Below are 15872 nucleotides of genomic sequence, written 5' to 3' on the forward strand. Positions count from 1 at the left end.
CAAGAAGTAAACAAGAATGTATATGTCTTCTCTTTTAAAGACGGCATGAAATAAAAAGAAATCATGTGTTTTTTGTAGGTGACTTATCTGTGCAATTTATTATTTATTATCATAATCTCCAATCAAAATTGTTAACCTATTCCCCACTCAAAACGACCTCTCTTTACTTCCGGTCACGAGGAATAGTGTGTGGGCGGGGCTTCAATGATTTAAAGGGAGGGAGGGAGAGAGAGAGAGATACACCATTATAACTCTACATAGCAATACATAACAGTATTTAAATACAAAGCATATTATACAGTAAACCACCATACTGGGACTTTTGGTAACAAAGTTGCCATGACATTTACAAAGCTGCTTAATTCCACATCACTAGCAAAAAAAAGCACTTTGGAAACATTCAATATCCTGTATGGGCCAGCCCTATCGGTCATAGTTCAGACTCTGAGGAAATCTACAGTACCACTGGTCTGAGAAGAGCTCTCGGCCTATTAACCCAATGCAACCCTAATGTCGACAGGATGATCGAGTCCCTCAAGGTGATCAACAACGTTCAAGGTTTTCTTTATGCTGCCTGCAAGCAGAACAGCCTGGCACAGAGAGCAGAACTTCACTTAAGTGACTGCAAAAGGGTAATTTAGAAACAAGACATATAAACTAACTCTTCTGATGTGTCTGGATTGCAGCCACGGTCGAGTACAGTATAAAGCCGAAGCTGGTAAAGCCTTCGCGAACTGCCGAGGGAATTAAGCCACTACAATGACTTTCAAGTGTGAAGGAGGAAAAGCAAACAACTGAGAAAATCCTTTGGCCTCAATGTATGTTTGGGCACACTTCAGTGTTTTGAGGTTACCTTATATTTAGTCATCTTGCCTACAATTTACACCGAGCGTGTGCAGACTGCACCTGGAAAATGGCACTTTCGGGGGGGAGTGGGCATTGACTGCATGACACATGCTGGTGGTCAAGTGTGTTACATTCATAAAGACGCCCCTACGGGCTCACGCTTGTACTTGCTCCAGCCGCATAGTTTGTTCTTCAAATCAATCACGAACGACAACATGTTTCCCTACGGATGCTCTGGTCGGGATGGATAGGAAGCCGCATTTTTATATAATTTTTATAACCCCACAGCAATCCTCGGTATAAGAACCTGACAACTGCAATGCTTGAAATAGCAAAAATAAAACCAAATTAAATAAAAAATGTACTAGGACTGCACAATAGAGATGTATTTCAAAATATTGCAAATGTCTAAGACAATATGCATATAGCAGTGATTTTTAATAAGCATTTCTAGATGCCCTTTCCAGTCCAGTGTCTGTTGAATTTCAACAAAATCAAACCTCAGGAGTGACAAAGTCATCCAACAGCAATGAGAAAAACTGACAGCATGACAAGACCCATGAAACCTGTGATAAAAAAAGAGGTCATCAAATAAATAAATAAATGTTGAACTCTTCCTAAATACATGCAGAAATATTACTGTTGTATTGCTTAAAAGTGAATAAGAAAAAAAACAGAGCATCTTTTCTGAATTTGGACCTGTTTCTCCAGATTTCATCTACTGCAAATAAATGCTAATAGCAACAATATTTGGGGAGAAATATTGTCAGTAGTTCACAGAATGAAACAAAAATGACCGTTTTACATAACACATACCTACAAACATTTAATCTATAATTCATACACAACAATATAAAAAATAATACCTGCTGTATTGTTACTCAAATAATTTGATACGACATATCGCTGAATCAATTTTGTAATGATTTATTAAAGGAGTAGTTCACTTTAAAACAAGCCCCCATTGACTTTCCATAGTCATTTTTATTCCTACTATGGAAAGTCAATGGGGGCTTATTTTAAAGTGATCTACACTCCTTTAAAATAGTTTAAATTTCACAGGTATCAAACTTATTAACTCTGGTGTCTTTTTTGCAACTGACGCTTTCATTACAGACATTACGCTTTCAGTCTTACAAGTCAAGAGACAAGAATGAACCATAAATCTCTCACAAGTCTCTTAATCAATGATGAAATATACATTTTACATCATGTATATCAATACAAATGTATTAACAACATTTAAAATATCGTCCAGCTTCAAGTTTAAGCCTGTTTCCTTAAGCCTGACGGTTCCAGAGCGTAAGCAACATGAAAGAATGCGTTTGATTTCGGAGTACTCTTAACAGAAGAGCTTCACATTAGTTCCACTTGACAAAGGTGATTTCAGTCACGAAAGGACATCAACTAAAATGGCTTTGATTCATGTACACCTTAAGAGAGCAAAATCGCCTTTTCACACCGTCCTTAAGCCGACTCGAGTGACATCTTTCTAAACAGATTTACCGAGAAGACGGCCCTTCTGTCTGTGTTAATTAAACATGTCAATAACCCGAATGTAACGCCTCCAGATACTGCTGATGTACATGAACAAGTTAATTAATGAGTTACAAAACTTCTGTCCTTGGACTTTATGATTTACACATAAAACATGATACCTGTGCTTCGCAGAATGTCTGCCAGCACGTCACAGGTTCACCGGCTATACAAACTTTTAATGCATGCTGAACAATATAGAAAGAGTCGCAGGGGTGGAAGTAATCTGTGCAGAGGTCTATACAAGTGTGTCTGACATCCGCAAACGCTGAAGGGAAAAAAAAAATCTTAAATGACCAACCATTATAGGAATATGTAGGCTATTATTTGTATCTAAATATGCAGAATGATGGGCTGTTCAACAATTAATCCAGAATAAAAGTTTGCGTTTACATAATATATGTTTGCGTTTATATAATATATGTCTAGACATATATATTATGTAAACTCAAACGTTTATTCTGGATTCCCGAGCAGAATGTTTTCCAAGAAATAAACATGGATTGTGATTTATACTTTTCTACTTGAATATGCAAATAATACAGTATCGGTACAATCATTGTACACACACAGTACTACAGTTTTTCCCTGCATACTTATTTCCAAGTCTTGCACTTGGTTTGCACCAGCAAAATGAACTTATTAAATCTTTCTACAACACCGTGGAAAATATGTAGTTATATCACAGATAACCTTGGGCTTTTCTTTTTCCAATTACGTTACTTTTCCTCTCATGGAAAGATGTTGCCTGTTGGCACAATGGAAGCAACACACATAGGGCGTTTCTCAATTCCAAGAACGCAAAGAACGGACTTGTGTTCTCGCGGAGACCGGTCTTGCGAGGCAGCCTTGGAAGAGAAAACTCTGATGGGCACGCCGCAATTACATATACGACTTTAAGCGGGTTCGGTACGTGCAAGTCTGCATTCAATGCATCCTTGATATCAAGAACACATCCTGGTAAATTCATGCATTTTCTGTTCTTGTGTTCCTGAGTATTGGAACCGGACTTGACGGTTATTGATGAAGTAAAATGAGAACAGAAGGACACAAGACCGCTGAAGAATGCATATTGAGAAACGGCCATAAATTCTCTTTCACACTTTTATGTTTCAGCTGATTACTGAAACATAAAAACGATGAGTTGTCCGCACATGTTCTAAAATCACAAAAAAAATGCCACCAGACTAAAATGCAGATTCAAAAACTCTATCAATGTAGCTCCAGCTCTTACAGCACAGACGGTGTGTTATCTTCCAAATTGGCTTGAGGTCTCCGATGTGCATCTGCTAACCTATGAAGAACCAGCTGGAAGCCCAAGCTAAAAGCTTTATCTCTAATGGCAGCACACTGGCAGGGAATCTACAACATTTCTGTGCCCACCACCTTTTACAAAGTCCACTTTGATGCCCACATCAGTCAGCCTTCATCCGTACAACCCCTATACAGTAAAACAAGCATCTGCGCTATAAAACACCATTCCTGGCAACGCTTAGCGAATTGATTAAACTGGTCACAAAAATAATGTAATAAAATATCAGGGTCGTAACACTCGAATCGTTTCATGAAAGCAGAAGTGTTTGAATGGTGAAGGACGGCGACAAAAGCGAACCTCTTCTGTCGGATCCAGGCGCTCGAGTGCACGAGCTGAAGAAAGCGTAAGTGAGGAGAGCTTTTTCGAAGTCAAAAAGCAGCGCTAACTGCATCCTATTCAAAGCAACAAGAGGGAGCTGAGGAATGATTTTCCAGTCATTACTCTGCAGCTGAGCCAGGCCACTTCATTTCACAACAAGAATGCGGCCACAAAAGAGCCTTACGAGAAAGATTGATCAGTCTGTTTGTGAAAGAGTGTGAGGGATCGAATCGTACCTTCAAAACCTGGACTTGTCCCTCTGTGGAGATGTCTTTTAGCAGTTCACAGAAAGATCTGCAGAGGGCTTCGGCATAGTTCTGAAAATTACAGGGGTAAAAATAGAGAGAAGTCCGTAGTGTAAAGTGTGTTATTTAGCCGTTTTTTATATCGTTGCTGTCCTTCCAAGGTTTCAGAATGACAGCGAAATATCAAAAAATATTTTTTGAACTGTTCCTAAAATATAAAAATAAATCTGCATTGTTTCTATTTCTAAACATGTTTTATATCAAATACCAACAGATATAAAAATAAAAACCTGACTTGCTCTTATAGAAATATTATAATGGGTCGTGGTTAGATCGTCCATTGGCACATTGGTTCAAAATAGAGGTGCACCGATTGACCGGCAAGAGATCGGAATCGGCCGTTTTTTCGTATGATCGGCCCGACCGGTGACCGGCCGGTCAGTCTCACGTCTCGCCGATTCCAAGCCGATCTTCTGTTTCCCGTGATGCGGGCAAGAACGTCACAGCCGTCAGTACACTCAAAGCCGCAAGTAAACATGTAAACGTGTGCGCGCACAGCCTGTCTTTCACGGCTCGTTTGTACTCGCGTGTGTCTCTGCTGACTGACGCGCATCTCTCATATTCGCTGACTGCACGCGCGTGCACACGCATCATGTACTGTACAACACTGTAGTTCATCTCTCGCTGCTCCGTCTACATGGGGTATATATGCTAACAGTGATGCTAAACTCTGACACATGCTAAACTCATGTTGAAGTCGTTCACTCTGTGTAAAACAAACGTAAATTCCATTCAACCTGATTCCTTGTCTTACATTAAAACTGTGGTCATTTCACCTAGGTAAAATGACATTCAACACGACTTCTACTTGTTTTTAAAAATCCAAAATATTAAAAAATGAATAAATCAACCAATATATGTGATATATATCTGATTGATACTCATAAGATTTTTAACTTTTTTATTGAAGTTGCAGCAAAAATCAACCCACTTCTTTTAATACTACAGACACAAGATAAAGACAATTTATTTTACATTTCAGAAAAAATGAAATAAAGCAATGTTAGTTTCATAAACAGAAACAGTCAAGAATAAAGTTGAAGTATTTTATTGTTATCTTAGACTTTTGTGAGATGAGTACAAAAATGAAAAAGGTAAATTAAGTGACATGTTTAGTTATATTTTATTATTTGTACTTCTTTTCAGTCACAGAGTTCTTCAATTTAAGAGTTGTTTGGGAAAGAGAAGATTCTGTAATTTAATGCAGCTTGGAGAACTGCATTTAGGGAAATTTGGGGAAATTGTAATGTTCAATCATTTATTCAATGAAAATAAAAAAATGTGTATTGAAGAAAAGTTAATATGGTTTTATATACAGTATACTGTCAATTATAGTTTGTGGATAGAAAATCGGAATCGGCAGGTTTCACTTGTAATAAAATCGGAAATCGGAATCGGCAAAGAAAATTGCAATCGGTGCATCTCTAGTTCAAAACAAACATCCAAATCAACAAAAATTGGGTCACTGGACACAAAATCAAGATCCTGCCATAGCCATCCCAGTTGCCTGACCTGAACCCTATAGAAAATGAGTGGGATGAACTGAAGAAGAGGGAGCACCAACATTTGAAGTATCTGGAGAAATTCTTTATGGAGGAATGGACTCGGATGACTCAAACCTCATCAGACTGAAAAGAAAACACTCAGAGCGGTTTTTCTTATAAATTGAGGTTGAGTAGTGTATTAAATACAAGGGTTCCAATAATTGTGGCCAACATGTATGGAAGAAAACACTCTTTTTACAATTCCCCCTACTTCAAATTGTTTTCCTTCAATGAAATGTTGGAATTTTGTAGATTTTTTAAATAAAGGTTGAAAACGAGAAACAATGCAGATTTATTTTTACAGCCTTCTTTGCTCATATCTACCAAGGGTGCCAATAATAGTAGAGGGCACTGTACATAAAACAATAAACATGTGATTGAAATCGATGCCTGAAGTTGACACCCTCATGCAAGCTAACTGTTAATCTCTCACTAAGCAAATGCTAACTTCAGCTTTATTTACATCCTGCTAACTTTATTGCACTATAATTTTCTTGCTATTGCGAAAATAATCAAGTTATAATTAAGGTTTTCATGTAAGTGTAAGCTACAACACAAACATATTAATTCAAGAGTTAAAGAAAACCTTTTTTTTGTAAACTGCATATCAGAACTGACTCAGTAAAAGTAAGTCATTAACCTTGGTCGTCCACTATCATTCTAAACCGTAATCTCACATACTAATCTTTTCAAATTTCCGCCACATTTATCTTCCCAGAAAAGTGCACGTAAGGTTACATCACACTTCATTAATACCGTAATTTCCATCTTCGCTCCCTTTGAAGGACTTCTTTTTTGAAGTTTGTTATTTTTCTTGCACTCACCTGTAAGAAATCTGTTGCCGAGAGATAAATGTAGGCATTGATGATCTGAAAGCAGGTTCTCACATTCTCCGAGCTCAGTTCTGAAATAGAGAAACCAAATAAAATGATTGAGGGGTGGAGGAAGATCGACAGAAATGACAATCGGGGGACAACACGACGATGCAGGAGACAGTGGTAATAGTTTTCGTATAACAAAAGAGCATTCTGGAACCCAGACATTTTCAAACACTCTTGACTCATCGAGAAGTCAAGCTGCTGGAGATGGAAACAAGCCAGATAGCAAAACCAACGTTTTGTCTTGTGTATAAGAAAAATGATGATTAAAAAATCTGAATAGGAAAATCACATTTTGTGGATCAATCAAGAATCATTTGAGAACAAACAGTGCATGAGGGAATAGATTCTTTCCTCTACCACAGTTCCGGAAGTCCTTTTCACGGGTAGTGAAGCGTATAAATCAAGATTACAAGACAGCAAGCTGTGACTCGAGAGATAATAATCTTTCAGAAATTAGACTAACAATTACATTTAAACACTGTACACTGGCACAACAAGGAATAAGTAATATGAGCAGCTGCAATCACGGAGCAAGTCACTCATCTAGCACTTATCGTTCTATTTATTGCTATAGTTGCCATGGAGTCCAATAATCCCTTTCAATTAGACGCTGCGGTTGATCTTGTTAAGCTTAAATTAAACTGTGGCCTTTTTCGTTAACCAAGACAGATTCTTCTAAACACGATCGCTGCGCACAAGCCTCAGTAGACTCTAAAGAGTTATTCACTCATATACTGGGAGATTCAGAATGCCGACTGTCCCGGGTTCCCTTTGGAGATGACCTTGCACGCATCGACGGTGACCTCGGATAAAAAAAATGGCAGAATGTCTCAAAGGCTGAACAGGATTTGGGGGGAATTTCGAGGGCTTTAGTGTGGGGTGACCCCTGCACTGTTAACAGTAATGAGAGATGGCAGACTCACTGCTTCAATTGTGCCTGAAACGGCTAGATTTTTTTTTTGCTTTCCAAAGGTCAAGAAGGTCCCAATTCAGCACAATTCCCCAGTGACACACACACACCATTTGTGTCCATTGCCAGCTGATGATCTGAAGATAAAATAGCTTTTCTGAGCTGAGTTGGTCAAGTTTTAACACAACATCACAAGCCCTATTGGAAGCTGGATGGACAGAAAAATACACCAATCGCCCCATACACAAGGTCACGTGTCTGTTTTGAAAAAGGAAATGATGTCTTTATGGGATAAAATTAATGCCACACACATAAACATACACCATTTGTAAACCAGCGTTGCTCAAACAAAGAAAGCAATGTTTTGACAGTGCCACCATCTTCAGAAAGTAATATGTGTCTATAGTTGGGCAATTCCAGCATTACGGATGTGACACTTTCGGGAAAAATTTGAAATATCAATTCTCAGAGAATGTATTTATTACAAGTATATTGAATAATTTGTTTATATTTTACTAAACCCCTGGTGATAGAGTCCAGACATCAGAAAAATATCAGTCTATACACAAGTTTTCGATTTTAAAAGAGGAAAATGCGTTAATGGATGTGACAAAATGGATGCACGTTTTTGAGAGACAAAATACACTGTAGGATTTCTGTGAATCAAAATGTGCTAACCAGAAGCAATGATACCCAACAAATGACTTTTTACAGAACATAAAATAATTACTAGATTTAAATTTTCATGTGGCCATTTATGAGAATTATGGAGCGTTATGGTTGTGACAATTCACTTACCTGACTATGGAAAACTATGCTTTAAAAATGTCAAGACTCCACATGGGTATTTAAACGAAGTTAACCAACAAATGTTGACATCTGACCTATCAGTATCAACCTTTGGTAAAAACTTTCATCTTAAGGTTGATATTTGTATGGAATTGCCTAGTTGGCATTAGAGCTGAAGATCTTTGCCCGAACCCGACGTGACCCGACGGGTTCGGTCGGGTTCAGGCTTAATTTCTATCATTTTACACGGGCTCGGGCCGGGCTCAGGCTTGCGCGATAAATGAGCGGTCATGTGATGCGTTCCGATTAGCGCGACAAAGATGCAAAAATGGATGCTGAGGGTTGCAACACATTCTCACTCCCGACTCGTCACACATTTATGCTCGGTCAGCGCCCTTCGGCGTCACTTTTGAACGCGCAGGGTACTCCTTTGACGTCGTTTTTCGACGTGAAGGGCACGCGAATTTCACGTCATTATGAAAATGTATATTAGATATAATTTGCAATGATGATGTTTCGGGGTTTAATTTAAGTTTAATGGCCAGGATAATTGCATTTACATGACACTATTCAGACAGTTTGAGCAAGTAATGTTTATTGAATGTTTAAAACAGTTTATTTATCGTAATATAAAACACATAATACAAGTCACAATGTCGTTCAAAAATACAGACATTCCAAGGGTACCAACATGAAACGATCGATTTGTACGAGGAACAGATGCGAAAGGGATCACCGTCCGCCGTAAATCTCAAATCCAGTGAAGAACGAAGTTCAAAATTTGCCGCTAGAGGAAGTTACGTCAGCTTCGATGCCATTGGCTTTCCCGTGTCTCGTGTGCGATCGCGTCATTTCGTTGGCTTTGAACGTGAAACGGTATTGGCTCCCGCAAACGACTGCATCTAGCTGTTCCGGTTTATCTTTTGAATGGGAGCCTCAGCCGAGTTCATGTATTCACGGACACGCACGGCATCTCCATTGTAATGTTATCGTAAGGCTTTGGTGCAAAAAGGTATGCGAAACGAGTTGTTTGATTTATTTTGTAATGCTTTTGGTCACTTTGTGTAATAAATACCTGTGACTGTACTTTTATTCGCGTGTTGTGTTTTATATGGCTGAGAAGTGGTTAGGGTTAGGTTTAGGGTGAGGTTGGGGTTAGGTGCTACAAAATATTAAAACCATAAATAATTATGAAATGCTAAGAATTGCACGCATCTCGGTCTGGAGCATTTAGAAAACAGCAACGCAGTTCCCTGTTCGTCGAAAAACAACGCCAAAGGGGTACTCTGCGCGTTCATATGTGACGCCGTGGGGCGCTGACCGACCGTAAATATGTGACGAGTCGGGAGTGAGAACGGGTTGGCTGAGGAGGTAAAACGGAGGCTTGCCTCTGGCGATTACGTTTTGGTTGCACCAGCAACTAAAGCAAAGTCTGAGGTGTGGAAAAGTTTTGACCATGTGCATAATGAGAATAATGAGCCAGTGGGATATGTGAGATGTTACAGAGGACTTATTTATTTCTTTGTTCCAACATCCAAGTGGCCTATAGCCTACGTTAGTCATTAATAAATTATGTTAAAACATGTATAAATGACTCATTCTTGACAAAAAGCTGTGCGCGTGCGCACATTTGAATAGCCTAATGTCGGGCTATAAACGGGTTCGGGCTTTTAAAAAGCTGTCAATCAAAATGTACTTGTCGGGCTCGGGCCAAATTCTGTCGGGCTCGGGCACTGTCGGGCCTAACTTTTAAGGCCCGATTACAGCTCTAGTTGGTATATAACAGTAAAATATAAAACACACTTGACCTTTTTAAGATAAGTAAAATACTTTGATATAATGTAAGGTCATAAAATAACACCTTGTATGGGGTTGTTCATATTTTCTTGAACCGCCCTTATATTACAAATTCAGTATACTGTATAATACATTTTGTACCTCTAATACTGTCATAAATGACACTTCCTATGCAATCTACTTGCAACAGCGAGAGTTAATGTAATAATTTAAAAAATACATAAAAAACTTGGGTTAGCTGTGGGATAGAATCTAACACTTGTGAGAAACCATCAATGTAACCAGAAAGACAAATTATATTACGACAGAAGGTGGTCCAGTTCTAAAACATGTCTAGTGAATCAAGAAACTTTCCTCTAAATACGTGGTTGTGCTGAACCAGTTTTAACAGTCCGAAATAAAGCAACGGGTTTCTCCAAAATGTGCTTTGCTCAACACTGCTAAGCGGTCAGTTTCAAATACAAGAGCACTTCAAGCTTCATCTTCATTCGACACTTGAGAACGCTGTCCGCGGACACCTCGGAGTTCAAATCACTTGAATGAAAATTAAAATCATTCCCATTTCACAATAAATAAATGACAGAGACAGTCGCTCCATGTCTTCTACTTGCCTTCTCCGTGATTCACACACAGTTACGGATGATGAGGTACGAAACAATTTAATTTCAACCGTCTCGTGTGCCTCATGAATATTTATGTCATCAGTTGAACGACAGTCTCGAGCGCAGAAATGAGCGCGTCACAAGCATGTTGTCATACAGAGACGTAATCTGGAGTGATGGACGGTTTAGGAGAGGAAAGGCCCATGCTTAGAAACATGCTTATTTGTAATTATCGAGCTGTGATTCATCAGGCGAAGGGTAAACAAATCTGATTTGTACAGCACGGTATGTCAGAGAAGTGACCTACGTTGCCATTTCCTTCGAAATGACGTCAATAAAGCCATAACAAAGCCATATGTAAATCGAAATAAAACCATTTATAGACAAACACAATCTTAATATCTCCACTAGCTGCTGTTACTATAGTTTATGTAAAGACGCCTTAGAGGACCATAAAAGCAAACTAAAGGATTGTTTTTCCAAAGAACAATGTGCTAGTATCTTTAATCTATTAGTGGTGCCACAGGGAACTGTAAAATTAATATTTGTGGAGCCTGTGTTGAAATCCGTGTTTAAGCATAATTAGCTGGGAATTCTCACAGTAATGCAGTCAGTGTGAGTTATGAGCTAATCCTGCTTTGACTAAACCAGCTCCCTCTGAGAATATAATGACCAGTTCATCAAGACGTGATTAAACATGCCGCTATAAGGCTGTATGAAATCTTTTCTTTCCGTTTCATGTCAGTTTTGTATAGGCTGCACATGCAACCTGAATAGAAAATGAAAGCAGTTAAAGTGATAGTTCACCCAAAAAAGAAAATTCTGTCATCATTTACTCGCCTTCTTGTCATTTTAAACCTGTTATGACTTTCTTCCGCAGAACACACAACAAAACACATTTTAAGTTGAGTTGGTAACCGAACAGCACTGGCACCCATTCACTTCCACTGTACAGATACAAAACCAATGCCAATGTCAATGGTGCCAGTTATGAACATTCTTCAAAATATCTTCTTTTGTGTTCTGCGGAAGAAAGTCATACTAACGTGTCATGTTTATTGGGGTGAACTATCCCTTTAGAGACCTGAAATAAATTATTAAAAAAATAAATGCTAAAATATGCTACAAACCGTCTAACTAATATAAGAAAATATGATGCATATTTATTATTTATCGCTGCTTATTTATGAAGAACCCAGACCGTTTAAAAACGGAAAGATAATGAAGGCCCTTCAGAAAGAGCAGACTTCAAGGTCTAACTTCATGGGTAAGGAACAGGAAGCAATTATTGCAATTTCATACTTTACCCTAATTTTCTTTGAATATTCAGCCATTGTTTGCTGCTCCACTAAGACATCATGAGGTATTGGGAGGCCTTCAGGACTGTTCAGTGCTCGATAGTGCAGACAGCAAAGGGCTGAACTCAACGTGCCCAGAGGCAAAGAAAAATAAAGCAACTTGTCAGCCAAACAGATGTGTGAGGGGCATTGCTAATGCATCTAAATGTAAAAACGACAAATAGGATTCAATAAATCCTGTATACAGCTACCAATCTTTTTCACTGACATTAAATAAAAGCCAATAATATATATTTGTAGGAGCCAACTCATACCTCAATAGATTTTGACCATAACATGATTCAGAAAGGTCAGTAAACCAAAAAAGCTATAACTATTAGGCAATAAACACGCAATATTGTGAATTAACAGTAAACATTTAAAGGTCAAGTGTATGAAATTTAGTGGCATCTAGTGGTGAGGTTACGAATTGCAGCCGACGGCTCACTCCACCCCTCCTTTTTGAAGCACTACGGTGGCTGACAAAGAACTAAGACGTCATCACGTTTTCGCTTCTTTGCCGAAGGAGATGGCGTATTTACGAAATGTGCTCTGTAGAGCAGTTTGTGTGTTTAGGGCTACTGTAGAAACAACATTGTGAATTCCATGCAAGGGGACCCGCGGTGTATGTAGATAGAAATAGCTCATTCTAATGTAATAAAAACATAACGCTTCATCATGTAAGGTCTTTATACACATAGTTTACATAGTCTGAACACATAGTTACGTACATTATATTGCATTTATCTCAATAGATCCTCCAAAAAATACACAGTGGTACTCTAACTGGCAATATAATGCCAACAGCAATCCAAAAAAAATGATAATTACCTTATAACATATCATGTTTTGAGACTTACAGTTTATATACAGCCAACATTACAAAGTAATGGAAGAAATTCAAAAGCAAGCTAACGGAAAAAACATTAAGCCATTTATGTTAATATCACAATGTTAAAAATTGCTCCCAGCAGCTTTGATGATAATGCAGAAATAAGGCTGCATTCATTTCCTTAGAAAATTGGATGTACCCTGCGAAGAGCGTCACCTGTGTGCAAAAACCTTTTTTTTACCAAAATTATGCAAATAAACTTAATTTCAATATGTATGAACAGTGTGACGGTGCGTCTCATCCGTTTCCTTGGCAGAGCTATTAAGCATTTCTCTCAGAGCATATAGGGTTGAAATCGAAGGCGTAAAAGCAAAAAGGCATAAAAACGTTGCTTCTAAAGATTTCTCCCAGCAGGATATGATCCATTGCAATCTCATTTATAGATTTTTCAAATCTTACCATGATTGTTATTAGGATCTCTCTGTGAGCGCTACTATTATGAGCAGACATACAGTACACCATCACAAATCACTAAATGTATAGCTGTATTAATTCATTATCCTGACTGTGATATGAATAGAGGAGCGCATTAGGCTCTTCAGACCTGCAGAGAGTCATAAGACGACATTAACATTTCATCCAGAAATAAATCCAAGTTTGTAACACACAATTCAAATGTATAATAATGTTTTTATTAAACATGAAAAACTAACAAGCAACCTGAGCTTTGCAACAACCAAATGCTTCTAAAAGTTTGGACAATAAAGTCCAAAAGGATCACTTTTCTCCATCTCTAAAGGCTTGTTATGAAACGCAGACGATGTTCCACATCTCTCACGGGCACTGACTTCTTGACACGGCCAATAAACACAGCTAACAGCGTGAGCAGCCAGACCTTTTTTCATTAAAAATGCCACGAGACGCACCAAGGAGTGATCAGAAGAGCATCTTTTGCCAAGATGAAAACCAGACAAACGGCAGGAAGACCATCATTTCCTATCCATAAAGAAACAGACATCATGTGTGAATATTAAACTCAACTGCACAATCGACAGTTTGAGCTGTGGCAGCCAAGAAACCTTATTTTTCTACTGCAGTAAACCAGCCGAGGGCTTGCGGGAACGTCTATAAGGCCAAATTTAGTTTGAGAAAACAATCTGTGAGCTCCTGCTGCTGGGGTCAACACAAAACGATCATCCGCTGACAGTTTCTACTGTAGGGTCTGATAAAACGGAGGGTGGGCGAGAAAACATTTCCAGTGCTGTCAAGATCAATCAGTCCATCAGTAAAACGGAGCTGACTCACTATAGAAACGTGGCACTTTTTTGTGAATGGTTACGAGCAAAGCAAAATGGCTCAAGCATCAACCTGATGGCATTTGAGAAATTCAGCGAGGCTATTGAAACTGGTAAGAAACGTTCTTGGGTTATTAAAGCTACAACAAATGATCTGGCATTTTAAAAGGCAAATCTCACAGCACCCGAGTCTATTTATTATGGGATTTCTGTTGTGTACGTGCGGGACTGTGCATCGTCTGGGGTATGAGTATTTACACCACTAATGAATCGCTGCCGTCGCAAATAGAGAAGTTCATCACATTTCGGAAAACCTTATTAAATCAAGTGTCAACATTTCCACTATAAACTGTAATCCCATGCGAGCTGCTGAAAAGTCATTGATCTCCTGTAACTCTGCAGGTCTGGTACACACAAAATACATTTGAAAAGCTCTGCCCAAGCCACCATGTAGTGCTATTAGTAGCACATTACATATTAAAATTAATATTGATTGTGTGTTGAAGCATAGTGGCCATTTTCTCACAGCTATAATAATATAACAATAATACTAATAATATTGTTAATAATACTAATTACATAAATGCGATATAATATGATATATACTGTATATGATAATAATAATAAAATACATTATTATTATTACTATCATTAATAACTATGTTTTCATCACACAAGTAATAATGTATGTGCAATAATAATTAATATTAATACACACAAATCTGTACATTTCTTATTATTACTACTACTACTACTAATAATAACGCTAAAAATAAACCAATATTTATTATTATTGTTGCTTTTATTGTCATGTATGTATTACTACAACTTTTACTACTACTACAACTACTACTACCAATAACAACAACAATTATTACTATAACTATAATTATTATTATTACAAGTCATAATAATAATAAAAATATGTTATTATTAATATGAGGATCATCATTATTTTATCAATAAAAAAAATAGGATTACACCTTAAAGTTTGATTTGCAATATTTTCAAACTACACTTCTTTTCTAAACTGGGACATCCATGATTACAAAGATGAACTCCAGAAGCACACTAGGCCATTTCTGAATCGCACACACAGACTGAGAGAGAGTCGGTAGTGTAGCCAGCAGGAGGGCTGCGGCAGACACCTTTCATCCCAGACCCCAGCAGGTGAGTGGCTGTGAACACAGAGAGTAGAAGAAAGTGGGGGATCTAGTCCCCCGTCGGATGCTGCTAAGAACGCCAAGTTACAACAGATGATAAGATTTCATCATCCAGTCAGACGAGGAGCCCAAAAGCCGGACTGAACGGTGCGCTGCGTTCGCCAGAGAGCTGGTGGCGGGCAACAACCTGTAACTTTTTAATTATTTTTACTTTCTGTCTCAGGTAGTTATTGAGTTTATACTCCCTCACGCTGCACATATCGGAAAGCCGGGAGTGCAGTAATCTGACTGCAAAGAAGTGAGATGAATGCCCATCTTAGTACTCAGTACCAAAACCTGTAACAGTAAAGGATTGTACTAACAAGATCATTGGTATGATTCCCAGAGAATGCATTCAAAAAA

The 15872-nt window shown here is 38.2% G+C and overlaps 1 protein-coding gene across 2 annotated transcripts in view; it reads right to left on the reverse strand.

Moving 5' to 3' along the window:
- ipo11 (importin 11) overlaps positions 1-15872 on the reverse strand; it is a 148136-nt gene that overhangs the window by 41039 nt on the left and 91225 nt on the right. For both annotated transcript variants that reach the window (XM_057356365.1, XM_057356366.1), the window contains 2 exons: positions 6689-6768; positions 4252-4332 (listed from right to left, as the gene is read on the reverse strand). In XM_057356365.1, the coding sequence (XP_057212348.1) occupies positions 4252-4332; positions 6689-6768 (161 nt within the window). The remainder of the gene's footprint in view (positions 1-4251; positions 4333-6688; positions 6769-15872) is intronic.

Source organism: Triplophysa rosa, linkage group LG17, assembly GCF_024868665.1.
Source record: "Triplophysa rosa linkage group LG17, Trosa_1v2, whole genome shotgun sequence".
Lineage (NCBI taxonomy): Eukaryota > Metazoa > Chordata > Actinopteri > Cypriniformes > Nemacheilidae > Triplophysa > Triplophysa rosa.